The 13,857-nt window shown below is 40.8% G+C and overlaps 1 protein-coding gene across 3 annotated transcripts in view; it reads left to right on the top strand.

Annotated features, from left to right (window-relative positions):
- Positions 1-254: 254 nt before the first annotated feature.
- The window catches only part of CADPS2 (calcium dependent secretion activator 2), a gene marked incomplete at its 5' end in the record, with an annotated part of 291,727 nt that continues 278,124 nt past the window's right edge, over positions 255-13,857 (top strand). For all 3 annotated transcript variants that reach the window (XM_082279935.1, XM_082279934.1, XM_082279933.1), the window contains one exon: positions 255-578. In XM_082279935.1, the coding sequence (XP_082136061.1) occupies positions 255-578 (324 nt within the window). The remainder of the gene's footprint in view (positions 579-13,857) is intronic.

Genomic DNA, 13,857 nt, shown 5'->3' with positions numbered 1-13,857 from the left:
CGGAGCGGGCGGAGATTTTAGCCCGGCCCCGGTCCCGCCTCTGCCTCCGCCGGGAGCCGCTCGGAGCAATTCCCACGGCAACCTAGGCTCGACCCCCTTCCCAAACCCCGCCTCTGCTCCCCGCCCCGCCGCTCCCGCCCGGCGGCCGCCGCCGGTCGGAAACAGTCCGTGTGTAAACTCGACGTGTCCGGAAAGGTGCGCGGCGCTCCCCGCCTCGCTCCGAGCCCGGCCGCGGGGCGCGCCCGCCGAGCGCGATGCTGGACCCTTCCTCCAGCGAGGAGGAGTCCGATGAGCTGCTGGAAGAGGAGCGGCGGGACGTGCTGGTGGCGGCGGGCGGCGGCTCGCCGCGCTCGCTGCCGCCGCCGCCCCGGGACTCGCGGGGCAGGGAGGCCGGGGCGGCACGGGCAGCCAGCCCCAGCCCCTCGGTGCTGAGCGAGGGCCGGGAGGAGCAGGAGCGCCTGCAGCGAGAGGAGCGGGAGAAGCGGCTCCGGCTGCAGCTCTACGTGTTCATCGCGAGGTGCATCGCGCACCCCTTCAACGCCAGGCAGCCCACGGACATGGCCCGCCGGCAGCAGAAGGTGAGCCCCCGCCTCCCCGCTGCCCTGCCCCGCCGTTCGCGCTCGTCCCCCGCGGGCCATCCCGCGCGCTCCGTGCCGCTCGCCGGTGCCGCGCTGCCGCCGCCGCGGCGCTCCGGCCCGCAACAGGTTGAGCGGGGCCGCGGCACCGGCCGGGCACGGCACGGGGAGCGCCTGCCGGAGCGGCTGCTGCGGGGCTCGGTGTCAGCGCGCCTTGCCCAAAGCACACCCTTTATCTAGAAATCCGTCAGTCACCAGGGGTGAAGTCGTTCAAGTTTTTAGAGTTGCGCTCAAAGTCGCCGTGCGAAGGGCGCAGGGGCGCAGGGCGCGGGGGCCGTTCTGCGGTGGACGATACGTTCCTGCTTCTCGGCGCTGCCTGATGGATTGAATTAAACCTTTCAGAGGTGCCTCCTGCGAGTCGCGTTCTCACCGTCTGTACCCAACCCGAGCAAATTAAGCCATAAAACACAGGTGAATGACAAAACTATTTTGTTCCATGAATTAACTGCGCTCCCTGTACATAGAAACAATCAACGTGCATGTTTGTGGTGAGAATGACCTTCTAATGAAGGTTGACCAAAGTTACTCTCTGTGTCTTGTCCATGAAAGACAGGCTTTTGAGACCTGGCAGGTGCGTGGTCGGTATTTATGCTCTTACTTTTGAGCTATTGAATAGGTAGAATACTTAAAGTTTTGGATTAAGGCACTACATTTCCAGGTAACTACTTAAAAGCTCAGTTCTTGAAATGTTTGGTCTAAAAAATTGTATCTTTCTTACTTTCAGTTCTGTAAACAAACAAACTAATCCAAAACAAAAGAAACAAACAAAACCCTCATTCTACATCGCTTTTCAGAAGGATAGTGATAGGACACAAAAATGATTTAGTTCTTCTTGGCTTTTATGATCTTGATACTTCCATATGTCTAAGGGTTTGTAAAATCCGATACTGAATGTTTTGGGGTGTCTGAGATGTGCCTGCTATAGGTAATTGTGTTTAGTGAATTCTCAGACAAGTTAACGTGGCAACATGGCAGTAATAATAAGATTGTTTCTGGAAGACTATTTTGTTTTTATTAAAGGTTAGGTACTTAAACTCTGGAGCCTGAATAGAGACATCTTGTAAGCAGAAAGCCAAAAAAAATCTGAAATAAAAATTTTCACCCCACTACAAATTCCCTACCCCAAAACTGAATCATCATAGAAATGATATTTTGAAGAGACATCTGGATCCCTCTAGATGTGACTTTCCACCAGACAAAGCCGAAGCAGACTTGATGTAGTGTTGGTATCAGTCTAGGTTCAAGCAGGAGACCGAGAAGCCTCAGGGGATGAGATCCATCCCACAACCTGTCTGTGTAACATGCTCTAGTGCTGCATTGCCCTCCTCTTGATTAAATTTTCCTAATCAGCTTCCAAGTTGCAGCTTGTGGCCATCAATTGCAGAAGATACTGAGCACTTAGAAGTTCTCACTGATCTAAGTCAGTAAGTATAGAGACTGTTTTAAAAATAACTACTGTATTAATTATTTTTATTAAATGTATGAAAAGAGATTACTGATGTGCTGCAAATGCAGAAATAAAACTGTTGTGGATTTAACATATGAGCAATGAACAGACTGATTGACAAAATTGACTTGATACCTAAAATTAAATGTTTCTCCTGCTAATTACTATTTTTAAGTGAATTCTGGATTTTTCATTAATTACTGTACGTACAAAGAGATTTTTGTCATATTTAGGAATTTAGCTGCAGAACAAGGATGTCTTGTGTTTTCCTGGTCAGGAAATAGTGTTTTTAAATAAGAAATAACACACAAAAAATTTTTTTCTAGGAGTTGCACTTCTGTCTAGAAGTAATGAAATGCACATAGCCATCCTTCCTCTTACTTGACAATTTTGTAAATATTACCCAGTAAATTATTTCCTGTAGGGTAATAGAACTGGTCATGAGTTTTGAGAGTTCAGAAAACCTGCTTTGGTAGTTTGGGATTGCCGAGAGCTGTATGAAGGAGCCCTCTATTATGTGTAATTTCTGTCGTTCGTGCTGCTCGGTGGCCCCATGTCAGCTTTGGGAATGGGAGTACAACCACCTGTCTTACTCTGTGTCCTAAGGGAAGATGCTTTTGGAGGTGTGACAGCTGCTGTGGAGAAGAGATGACTGAGAAGGGACCTTATTAATGTATATAAGTGCCTGAAGGGAGGATGTCAAGAGGATGCTCTTCTTCGTGGTGCAGAGTAGTGAGACAAGAGACAACGGGGAGAAACTGATGCACAGGAAGTTCCACCTGAATATGAGGAAGAATTTCTTTACTGTGTGGGTGATCGACCACTGGAACAAATTGCCCAGAAAGGTTTTGGAGTCTTCCTCACTGGAGATAGTCAGGAGCTATCTGGACACAATCCTGTGCCATGTGCTCTGGGATGACCCTGCTTAAACAGTGAGGATGGACCAGATGACCCACTGTTGCCCCTTCCACCTTTACCCGTTGTGTGATTCTATGACTCATATTCAGGGGAATAAAAGTCTGTCTTACGTTCTGAATAAATTTTCTATCTGCCAAGGTAGGGTATGGATATGGACTATATCTTGACCTCTTGCTCTTTTGCCTCAGTTCTGACTTGTGTGACAGCATGTGGCTGGGTGTCCATTGCAAGCTGGACTGAGGTTCCTTACCTGTGTTAACTGGCACTGTTAGCTACTGCATGCCCTGTCCATCAACAGTGATCCAAGGTATGGTTTTAAATGAGAACCTGTGATGTTCTGTGGTTTCAGCCCACTGTCTCTTTCTGCTTGTGAACTCCTTGTAGTGCTTTTGCAGTCTTTCAGATACCTGAAAGATACCAGTATCCACCCTGCTTAAAAGCAGAAGTAATTTCTTCTTTCTGCCAGTTCATTTGGCATATTGCTGAGCAAATATTGAGGAATGCAGTTTGCTTTCTTTTTAATGTGGAACATATTATCCAGTAAGGGAATGAGATGGAATTCATATATCAAATATCTTCAACTGCATTGTAATATCAATAAGGAAATGGGTTACTGTATGGCTGGCTTCTTATGTTCTTGCTTTAGTATCAGATTAAAATGTACTCTATGGTATCTTGAAACCACCATACTTAATGGACTGTGTTATACTAATTAAAGAATTTTGAATGCAGGCAGTGTTTCACTCCTCTGTTGTCCTTTCTTCTTCCTTTTTTCTTCTTGCAAAGTAAAATTAGCTCTGCTGTATTGTGATAGATAAGATTAACTAAAAAAGAAAATCAAACTTAAGGAAAAAAAAAAGAACTAGCATAATTCACCAGAGTCCATCAGTTCCTCTAACTTGCTTTTAATGACAAATTCAATGTAATTTAGCCCAGGGTTTGCTGAATCACATACTTTTATAATATGGCTGCCTTTTTTTTTTTTGGTCTCGAGGATATGTGATAGAAATACTCTTTTTAAACTGTTCAGAGTTAGTTGATGACCCGCTGTTGTATCCTACCTTGCTTTGGTTGCTGGTAGATTTTTGATAGAGAAGGGGGAATAATCTAATACTGGAGGTGTGGAACTGAAGCATGGTGTTATTTTTCAAGGTGGGGTAGCAGATCCTGATGAAGATGGAGTTAGCTCTACAGAGTAGAGCTAGTATGTATTTAGTAACATTTTCAATAGATATTTGTGAACATTTAGTCATGTATTTTCCAACTTGTAGAGAAAAATTAATGCATCAATGCATTACATATTGTTCTTTTATAAAGCAAAGTTTGTCTGTCCCTGGTTTAAAGAGACTGTCACTTTTTTGTAGTTACCACGTTTTTATGAGTCCTCTCAAACATATTTCACCATTTTTCTCTTCTGCCTCTTCACTCTTCCTCGTTTCTAGTCCCAACAAAAAGAGAAAACAATCATCAGCTAATTCCATTCCTCTTTCTTCTGTTCTCCTACCCCAGCCAAACTGAATCTCAAACCACCAGATTGGATTTGTCCATAGAATGAGATTTATTTAGGTGGTGAAAAGAAATTCACTTGTGACTGTCTTCCATCAGGGGAAAGTGGTGAATGTGAACATATACTGAGTCAGGGATTAGATGACGACCCTGGTAACTGCTGTTTATACTAACCAATTGTACATTCATATGTACCTACCCAATTTTACTCAAGGAGTGTGTTCCAAAGGCAGGTTCTGTATCTGGGAAATGAATTAAAGTTCCTGGGGAAGGAAGGGACAGCAAAGTGCTACAGTTAACTAGCAAAAAAAAAAGGTGTTCTTCCTATGTTTTTTCTTCCTCAACATTTAAAATTTACTCTAGTAATCAAGTGGCCACACAGAAATCCAAGGCTAAGGGAGAAGTAGCACTCCTAGGCTAAATAAGATTTTGTAATGCATGAAAGGCTTAGTACATCAAAGCTGATAATTCAGGTCTTGCTTTCATAGGTGATAGGTATTAGAAGTAATTGATCTGGCTATGTAGAATTCATAAGTGAGTGAATTTACTTCCTGAATACTTGATTACCTATTTTCCTTCCATTCCTTCTCTCCCATCCAGCTACTAAATCACAAGTAGATCAAAACCATTGACTTGCGTCTAATTCTTGACAGTAGAAGCAGTAATAATCAATAATTTATTTTCCTCTGAATTTTGTGCATTCATTCTTTCCTCTTTCTTGGACTTTATTTGTAAAGGAGAGGTTTACAATGATATGTGTCCACTAAATAACACTTTCAGGAAAATGCTTTTTATGGGGATAGACTTCATTCTCTGGATTGCAGTTTTACTGCCAATGTTTTTATTTCTTTTGTCTAAAGCCCTGTATTTCCTTACTTTTGAGCTGGTGGTGTGTATCTCCTTATTTGTTGGCTAAGCATGTTTTGGGAAAGAAAAAATGTCTCTTGGGCTCTGAACATGCTTCATAAGATGTTGTTTTCTGCACTGCTAAAGTAGTAGGGAGAGTACATCCAAAGCCATTGTTTTCCGAAACTCTGGATACAGTTCAGAGAAAAAGCATAGCTATAAAACTTGTTCGTCTGGTCAAAATTGTACTAAAGAGCTTTCTAGGAACATGTCTTCCAATTCTACCTTCATTGTTTCCTTTACAAATTTCAATTCTTTTTGTGGTGTTTAGAAAGTAATTTTAAATCTATTTTATTGCCTTATTTTTCCCCATAATACCTTGTCATCATGCTCTAAGTTGTGTATAGTTTTTAGTCAAGTGAGTATACAGAGTTCAGGTAAATCCTGCCAAAGCCCATAATATGGTAGCCTACAGATAGATCTCTGTACATGTTGAGACAAGATTATTCACAAATAGATCTTTTTACCCCTGTCAGAAGTGGCTGTTTGGGGAAGAAGTTGGTTTTGCCTGCAGTAGGAAAGTTGCTCACCATGGGCAATTGAATCAGCCATGGCTGAAGAAATACTGAAGGGTGATGAGAGAATCAAAGCCTTCTTGTAAGCAGCCCTAGTAACCCATCAGCATTCTGTTTTAATCTTAAATTTTTCTTCTGGCCTACCAGCTCAGAATTGATTGATGTGGCTTGGCCAGAAGCTGGCAATGTGCTGGGAAAGCCACGTGTTGGTAAACAGCTGTGTAATGAAGTGATCATGATTGGACAGTCTGCAAACCTGGTCTACTATGATGAAAAATGTCTCACTCTCTTCTTTTGCCTGCTTTTTTTTTTTGTTTTCACTGCCTATTTTGCCTTTACTTGCCTTTGAAATTTGATTAGTTACTGTTATTTGATGGGACAATTAAAATTTTTTTTCTGAATATGTTACCTCAGGTTTTTTTTTTTTCTGTCACCCACATAGTTTGACAAATGTGTTAACTCTGTTGCCAAACACCCCATTTAAAGTGCCTGTGGAAGACTAGTTACTAGTTTTTTCTACAGGGGAGCTGAGAGGAGGAAAGTTTGAAGGATCAGTTGATTGCCACCATCTCTGCAGGGACTGTATGGGGGAATTGTCTGGCTGGGCTGCCTTGCATTTTTAACCCTTTGCAGTTGTTATTCTCACATTGTATTTTGTGTATCTGAACTGCTGTAATTGGTGATTGAGAGGCAGAGATACCAAATCAGCTCATCTTGTCTTTAATACTTTCTCTGACATCATCTGTGAAATATACTCATTGATGCTGTGGAATAACAAATCTGGGGAAAACACTTTCTTCCTCTCTGAACCACACTCCTTTGCCTGCCTGAGGCACAATATATCAAAATATCAATTTCTGCATACTGTGTTTAACTGTACAGTATTGCCAGACCAGAAAATACTGTTTGGTTGCTAGTTGACTATTCATTGAGCAGTATATTTCTGCAAAAGTAAATTTTCAAGTTTTCCCCTTTGTTCCCCCAGGCAAACCTGTTGTCACCAGTTCGTGTTTGGGGACACTACTAACCAAGTGCCTTTCCATTTTCATGCTGGTTATTATAGTTGGTTTTTCTCTTTCTGGCTTTGTACCATTTTTTTTTCCCATAAATGATAATAATATCGTAATGATATTAGCTTCATGTTGATATCATCCTGAAGTTGCTTTCGGTATGTATTGGTTTGGTTTTTTTATATACCTCTGTATTTGTGTTCTACTCTCCTGTTACCCTTGTTTTTTCCTTGTGTGTAGATGTCTCCTACTTTGCTAGCTTAACATATCCCTGTCTCCTGCTGCTTCCCTTGCTACAAGTGGAAAGCTAATAGGTCAGGGACAAGACTTGCCTTATCGACCCAAGAGGTATCCTTAGAGGAAGATGGGATGATGTGTTGTCTGCTAGGAAAGTGCTTGGCTCGCCTCCTCACCTCTGCTCATTGAGGGGTGTATTTTGGGGTGTTTGTCTTTATGCCTCGACTCTGGTTCTGTATTTAGTTGTACTGAGCCCCAGTTAGTATGTTACTCTGAACCAGGTGCCAGTCTCTAAGGTTTCTAAATGTTTAATTTTGAAGTCAGTTTTCATGTAGGGGTTTTTTGGCACATTAGCTGCAAACATGCCTCCTGTATTTCTTTCCAAGTTACTCCCCTTGCTGCCAGCTGATGGCAGTGGCATGTGCAGGTCTGGCACTCAGACTTCTCTGAAACTTCTGGCTGTTGCCATTCAGGATGGGAGGCAGGGAGAGGAACAGCATCTGCTGGAGTCCTGCTCATTTGCCTAGTGCCTATCTCCAGTGCCCATTTCTGCCTAGAAGTGCTGGCACTGAATTGAAAGCAGCCCTGTTCTTGTGTGTTGCAGCTGATTCCCCCAGGTTTCAGAATAGCAGCTGTGAAAAGGCAGTTTTCAATTTGTTGCTGTGTGTGGGAAACTCTGAGCAGCAGGAGAGATGGAGTGTTTGCATGTCGGTACCAGGCTGCATCAGCTTAAGCTTGCATTTTGAAGGTTATTTTCTCAGCCATAAGCATTGAAGGCTCTTCATTTTGTGTTTAAAATTCTCTAGAAGTTGATGGTACTTGCTCAATAGAATTTATTTCTGGTTCTTATTTATTTTGCAGTGAGGAGATAAAGCATATGCTTCTCTTCAAGTATGATTACTTGTATGCATGAGTTCAAGAATGTTCTTGAGTGTTTTTCCTGTCAGGAAAGGGAAAAGCATTAATTAACAGCATTGTGAAGAATAAACAGAGCTACAGTGAGTACTTCTTTAAATATGTGACCTGGTGAATCAAAATTAGAAAAAGAGGAGGTGATCATACAATAATTTTTCTGCAACTCTGTTTCCATTTTTCTCTCAACCATTAATTATTCATTTATGTTTAGTTGTCTTGTCTGTGGGGTTTTAGAAATAGAGGCTGGCAGCTTCTGTGCAATGAAAGTGCTGGAGGGATACTCAGAGTGATGGTATAGACAAAACAAATCCTTAGGATAATACTTTGAGTAGACTTGTTTGGGCCATAGACAAGGATGTGGAAGAAAGGACAAATCTATTATATGGGTTTAAATGAGATCTCTGAAGAGATGGTGTACATCTAAAAAATTAGAGGAGAAATAGCCATCAGTGATGGAGAGTTTAATGGACTGAGTTGAAGGTGTTGAGAAAGTGTATGGAACTTAATTAATTTTGGAGTAGAGGAACAGTTCAGCAAGGACAGTGACAAAGTTAAAGAGTAATGAATTTGTAGCAGAGAAATCCATTGGTCATGAGAGTTATGCTTTTCAGTATTAAACAGAAATGAAGGAGGAATATCTTTGGGGTGAGTTTGCAGGAAAGATACTGGTCTAGAAAAAAGGATGATGGTTAAACTGGTAAATACGGGAATAGTCTCAAAATCCGTGTCAGTGTAATACAGAATAGCAAGGGCAAAGAGCTGGTGAGGAGCTGGACTCCATGAAAACCAAAGCAGTGGCATATAGTGCACTGAGGAAAACAGTGGGGTTTTTTCTGCAGAAAGTTGGAGTTGTTTTATATGTTTAGGTTTTTCTAATGGTGAATTCATAAGTTTTCTTTTTCTAAGAAAAAATTCACCTTCAGGCAGTCTGTGCCGAATGTTTATCTTTCTGGCTTTTGCTGGGAAACATCCCCAGTTTGTGCCTATTGCTCATAAATTCCTTGATTTATTTCTAAATTATGTATTCTGAGGCCTTGTAGCAAGGTTATTTCTTATTCAGAAGTGTTCTACAAATGTTTCTCCACTGCAACTGTTTAATACATCAAATACGTATTATTGCTAAAATATTAATATTGACCATTTGATTTTTTTAATTATTTTTGACCTCCTTATGGATGGAGCATAAGTAAAGAGAAGAATTAAAAATAAATAAGTTGTTTGGTATAGATCTGATATTAAATCATCTTAGAAATCAGTTCCCCTTTCACTTTCTCTTCCTTCCTACAGTGTCATTAAAAGGCAGAGGATTTTTCAGTCTCTTACCAGTAGGGATTTAAGAGTAAATAGTGGTATTTTTTGGAGATGGAAGTTAACAAACTCCTTTAGGTTTTTTTTTTTTTTTTGGTAGCAATCTCCAGCTAGCAGTTGGAGTATTTGTCTGAATGGACACTTAGATTCAGCTTGTGGTAACTCAACTCCAAGTGCAGTGTCATTGTCATAGCCGCACATGTGCTACACACAGTAGAGGTTCTGAGTATACTACTACATGGTTATGAAGTAGCTAGGCATGTTTTAGCTTAAATATTCTGTCATACAAGTTCTGACAATCTTGTTTATGTGAATTTGTGTTCTTTTCAGCATACTTTGTCTCCCAGATTAATTTACTTTAAAAACACCACTTGAGATTAATGCCAGCTTTTAAAGTTGTCTTTCTCTGCCACGCAAGTTCTTAGGTACTTAATGTTTAGGTACTTAATAACTTACTCAATGTTCCCAAGCATTTTTCTGTGATAATAAATGTTATAAAATGACTAGCTATGTTTTAGGAATATAAGCCTTTTGTTTTACTACCTGGAATATAAAAAAACCAAATATCCTGCAGTGGTAAGATGAAAATTACAAGATCCAGCAGCGTGTGCATGTATCAATGTATTTTGCTCATGTGTTTCTGAAAAGGAAGTGTCATTCTTAGCTGTGTAATGTAAAGGTAATCTGTTTGTTCTGCAGTCACCCACTGATACCAGACTATGTGAGTATTTTTTTGTGTGGCTCTCTCTCAGACACCCTGAGTGTAGGATGTACCTTACGGGACTTCTGTTAGAGCCAGATGAAAATTTGTTTGTCTCCTCTTTGCCCCCACCACCCATAGCCTGGGATGGGTGGGGGATTTTTAAAACCTCTACTCTCTGAATCGCCCGGAAGGTCAGTGGCATGCTTTGAACAGAGGTGCTGTTGTCTTTGCTTGACTCTTCCTCAAACTTTAATTGGAGCACCTGGATTACAATGGTCTTTCTGCTACTTTAATACACCTTGCTGTTGTAGGTGAAAAACACCATGTAAGAAAGAGAAGTTTCATTTATTTAAAATAACAATAAAATTATTCAGATTATTACTAAATCTCCAGCTGTTTTATGGGTTCTGGATATTTAAACTCTAATGGTTTATTAAAACAATAATTGCTAACAACAGTTAGTCAGAACTCAGTCTGGAATGGCCTTCAGGAGGTCACAGAGGTGTGATAAAATCAGTAAACTGGTTAAAGCCTCCATACATGACCCTCTTGCTGTACTACAAGCTGTGTCTGTTACAAATGCACTTAACTATGCAGAGCAGCACAAAAGGGAGGAGACTACAGGCTGGCAGGGTTCTGTTTCATTGTACAGATGCACTTTTGTGGTGTCACACTGCTTACCAGTGTAGATGTGACCTCAGAGAGTCAGAGAGATTTAAATGCAGCAACTAACACAGAGTCAAGAAAGAGAGATGGAACCTAAACGAGATAAATAGCACAACAGGGCATCTCCTTTCTGAGCTATTAAAGCAGGACAGCATATGCAATGCAAACATAAAAACAGCTGAAATAATGAAGTAATAAGAGCCTTTCTATGTCTGAAGTTAATTAGGGGCAACAAACTGCCCCTAATTACTGAAAGTGTGGGATCCTCAGCAAAGCTGCCTGGAATACTAATTAAAAGAACTGATTATAAGAAATAGAATGAATAGTTAATGACTAAGAAATCATTTTCAAGAGTATCTTCAGAGAGCAAATAAAGTGCCCTTGGAAAATATTGTGACACCCTGAGCCATCCACTGAATCTAATCCTGCAGATAGACCTAAACTGATTTGCAAGTTTGCTGTGACTGTGCTTTCTAGTGATGAGACAGGGACTAATAGGGGCAGAATGACAGGTAAAATAGGAATAGTATTTCTATTTCAATATCAGATGCTCTCTTCAAGTATTTTTTTAATGTATGACTCTAGTAGAACCTGCTTATGAAATAGCAATGCTGACATAGTGTATTTTGTTTTAATAGTTGGCTTTGCAATAGTCTGCTACTCATAGACCTGGGAGAGGTCTTTGATGCTTGCAGAGGGCCTCTGGGTAGCATCCTCTGTGTTGATTAGTAGCATGTGTATCTGTAGCAGCTGTTGGCTGTCAAGTGCATGGGCCACCAAATGGACTGTGATTTTTACATGTTATTGAAAAAACAGCAATATGGAAATTATATCTGACAGAATAAAAATTGAAAGTTTGAAGATTTATCTTCTTTTAAAAAAAATCTAAATTAATAAGGCTTTTTTATCCTAAGCAGTTCTTTAAAGGGGCTAATCAGGGGTAAAGTGGCTCATCAGGGGTGAAGTTTTATCCAGGCATCTGTTTGGGTGTTCCCGCCTATTTGGCACTCCTTAATTTATTAATTTGAACTGGTTTTAATAGCCTTAATTCTCAATTACATTGACATATATATAGAAACTTACATTAGGAAAAAATAGAAATAAATGCTTGGAAGCATTGAACCCTAGGAGTAATTTTCTATGCTGGTTCTAAGTCTCTTCTGGAGGCTGAGGTGGGAGGCTGGAGGTACCCCAGAGTGCTGGGGTGCACAGGAAGGGGGACATGGGTCTTGAAGTAATTAGGCTGTGAGATCAACCCACTGCTGAGTGATGTCACTTTAAGACAGGCGTGACATTTAATTCTCACAGATCGATCGGTGATCATTGTAGTGAGCCCGTCTTTGTGTGGGATTCACGTTCACAGTGGGACCAAACCCAGAACTGGAATACCCCTGTCCTTTGTTCTGAGCTTTGGTAAATTAATCTGCATCTCCTTGGTCCCATAAGGTTGTGTGTTGTAATGAACTGGTATCTGTTTGGTCCCATAAGGTTGTATGCTGTAACTCTGAATGTGTTCACATCCTGGAAGGAGGGAAACAATCAACTCCTGTGTGCTCAAAGTGAGACCATGATCCATGGCAGAGGCAGAGTCCTGCTACTGGTGGTGCATTCCTGCTTCCCTGCATGCTGTAGTTCTGCCAGATTCTTTATGGGATGTGAAAAGCGTGCATTTGTGTGGGGTTTCATGTACATATGTATATAAAAAAGGGAGGAGAGAGAGAGTATGTGTGTATGCATGAGAGGCAGGGAAAAAAGCTGTAGGTACTATAGGAGGGGACTAGAATGAGTGCTGCACTGCATGTTATGATCTCATTGGTTTTAAAGTTATGCATTAAGCATAAAATACTGAAATACATGTTACTTAATACTACTACTTTTTCAGAAATGTCATTTTATTTGTTCTCTTTATTGTAGTGGAAGTTGTAAATTGCCATTTAATTTCTTTAAAAACAAATATCACACATTTCCAACCCCCCAAACCAAATCAACAAACCCGACATCCCAAACCCTGCAGATCTGTATTTCTGCCTCAGCTTTTGTGGATGCTTCTTGTAAAACGAAACTCCTAAACCTCCTAAAAAAAAATACGTTAATATGAATTATGTAAATAGTAAAGATTTTATATTTTATTAATATTGAGCTTTTAGAATTGATCTGATTCCTTAGGGCTAGGTCAGAGTGTGCCCTGTTGAAATGAGTGCACTGAATTCCTAGTATTCTAGTTCTGCTCGTTAAGTTTTACAGGCATAAGACTTAAATATCTTGCTTGATTTTCTATTTAGGATGGATTTATACCTTGGCTGCAGACATTTGCTCTCAAAGCATGTGTGTTCTCAGTGTGAAGGATAATTTATTTTCCTAATTTGATTGAATTTGTGGGGTTTTTTCCTATAGTGGAAAAATAATTATTCCAACAGGAAAACAGCTATCCTGATTATGTGGTTAAAAAAAAAAAATACAGTAAGAAAAAATTCTCCTGCACTGCACAACTGTACGGATAGTGCTTACCTTTTACTCAGTCTGACTTTAGTGAGGCTACAGAGCAGCCAACACAGCTGTCATAAGTCACTTTTTGGGGAAAAAAAGGAGTTAGTTGATTTTATTTTTAAAGGGTGGAGCAGTTGCTTCGTATGAGTGGTCAGACTAACACTGCCTCAGTCAGTGCTAATAAGATAAATGGAGTAATGCATACTGACCATAATAGCTGCAGTAATAACGTCATCTGAGAGATTGAGTCAAGAGGTATGAGGAGCTGAAGCTCTGAGCAATACAGATGGTCAGTGATGCAAATCCATTTCAATCTGTAGTGCTGGAGGCCCGGAAAATGAACAGAATTGCATAATAACATCAGAAGAAGATAGGTAGCCTCTAACCTTTCCTTTCTGAAAGGCTGAAGGATTCAGTGAGAAACTCAGTCATTTTGTCAAAGGGGTGAACCCATCCTCAGACAGGATGTGCATTTGTGTGTGTCAGGCAGGTGTCAGGTAGTATGTACTCACCACAGCCATCCATATGAATAAGTAAGAAAAAAATAGTACTTAAGGTACTACCAAAATTGAAAAGTGTCTCAAAATACTTGTAAGTTGCTTGC

The sequence above is a fragment of the Coloeus monedula genome (assembly GCF_965178545.1).
Source record: "Coloeus monedula genome assembly, chromosome: 4".
Classification (NCBI taxonomy): Eukaryota; Metazoa; Chordata; class Aves; order Passeriformes; family Corvidae; genus Coloeus; species Coloeus monedula.
This window is presented reverse-complemented; position numbering and strand designations above follow the sequence as displayed.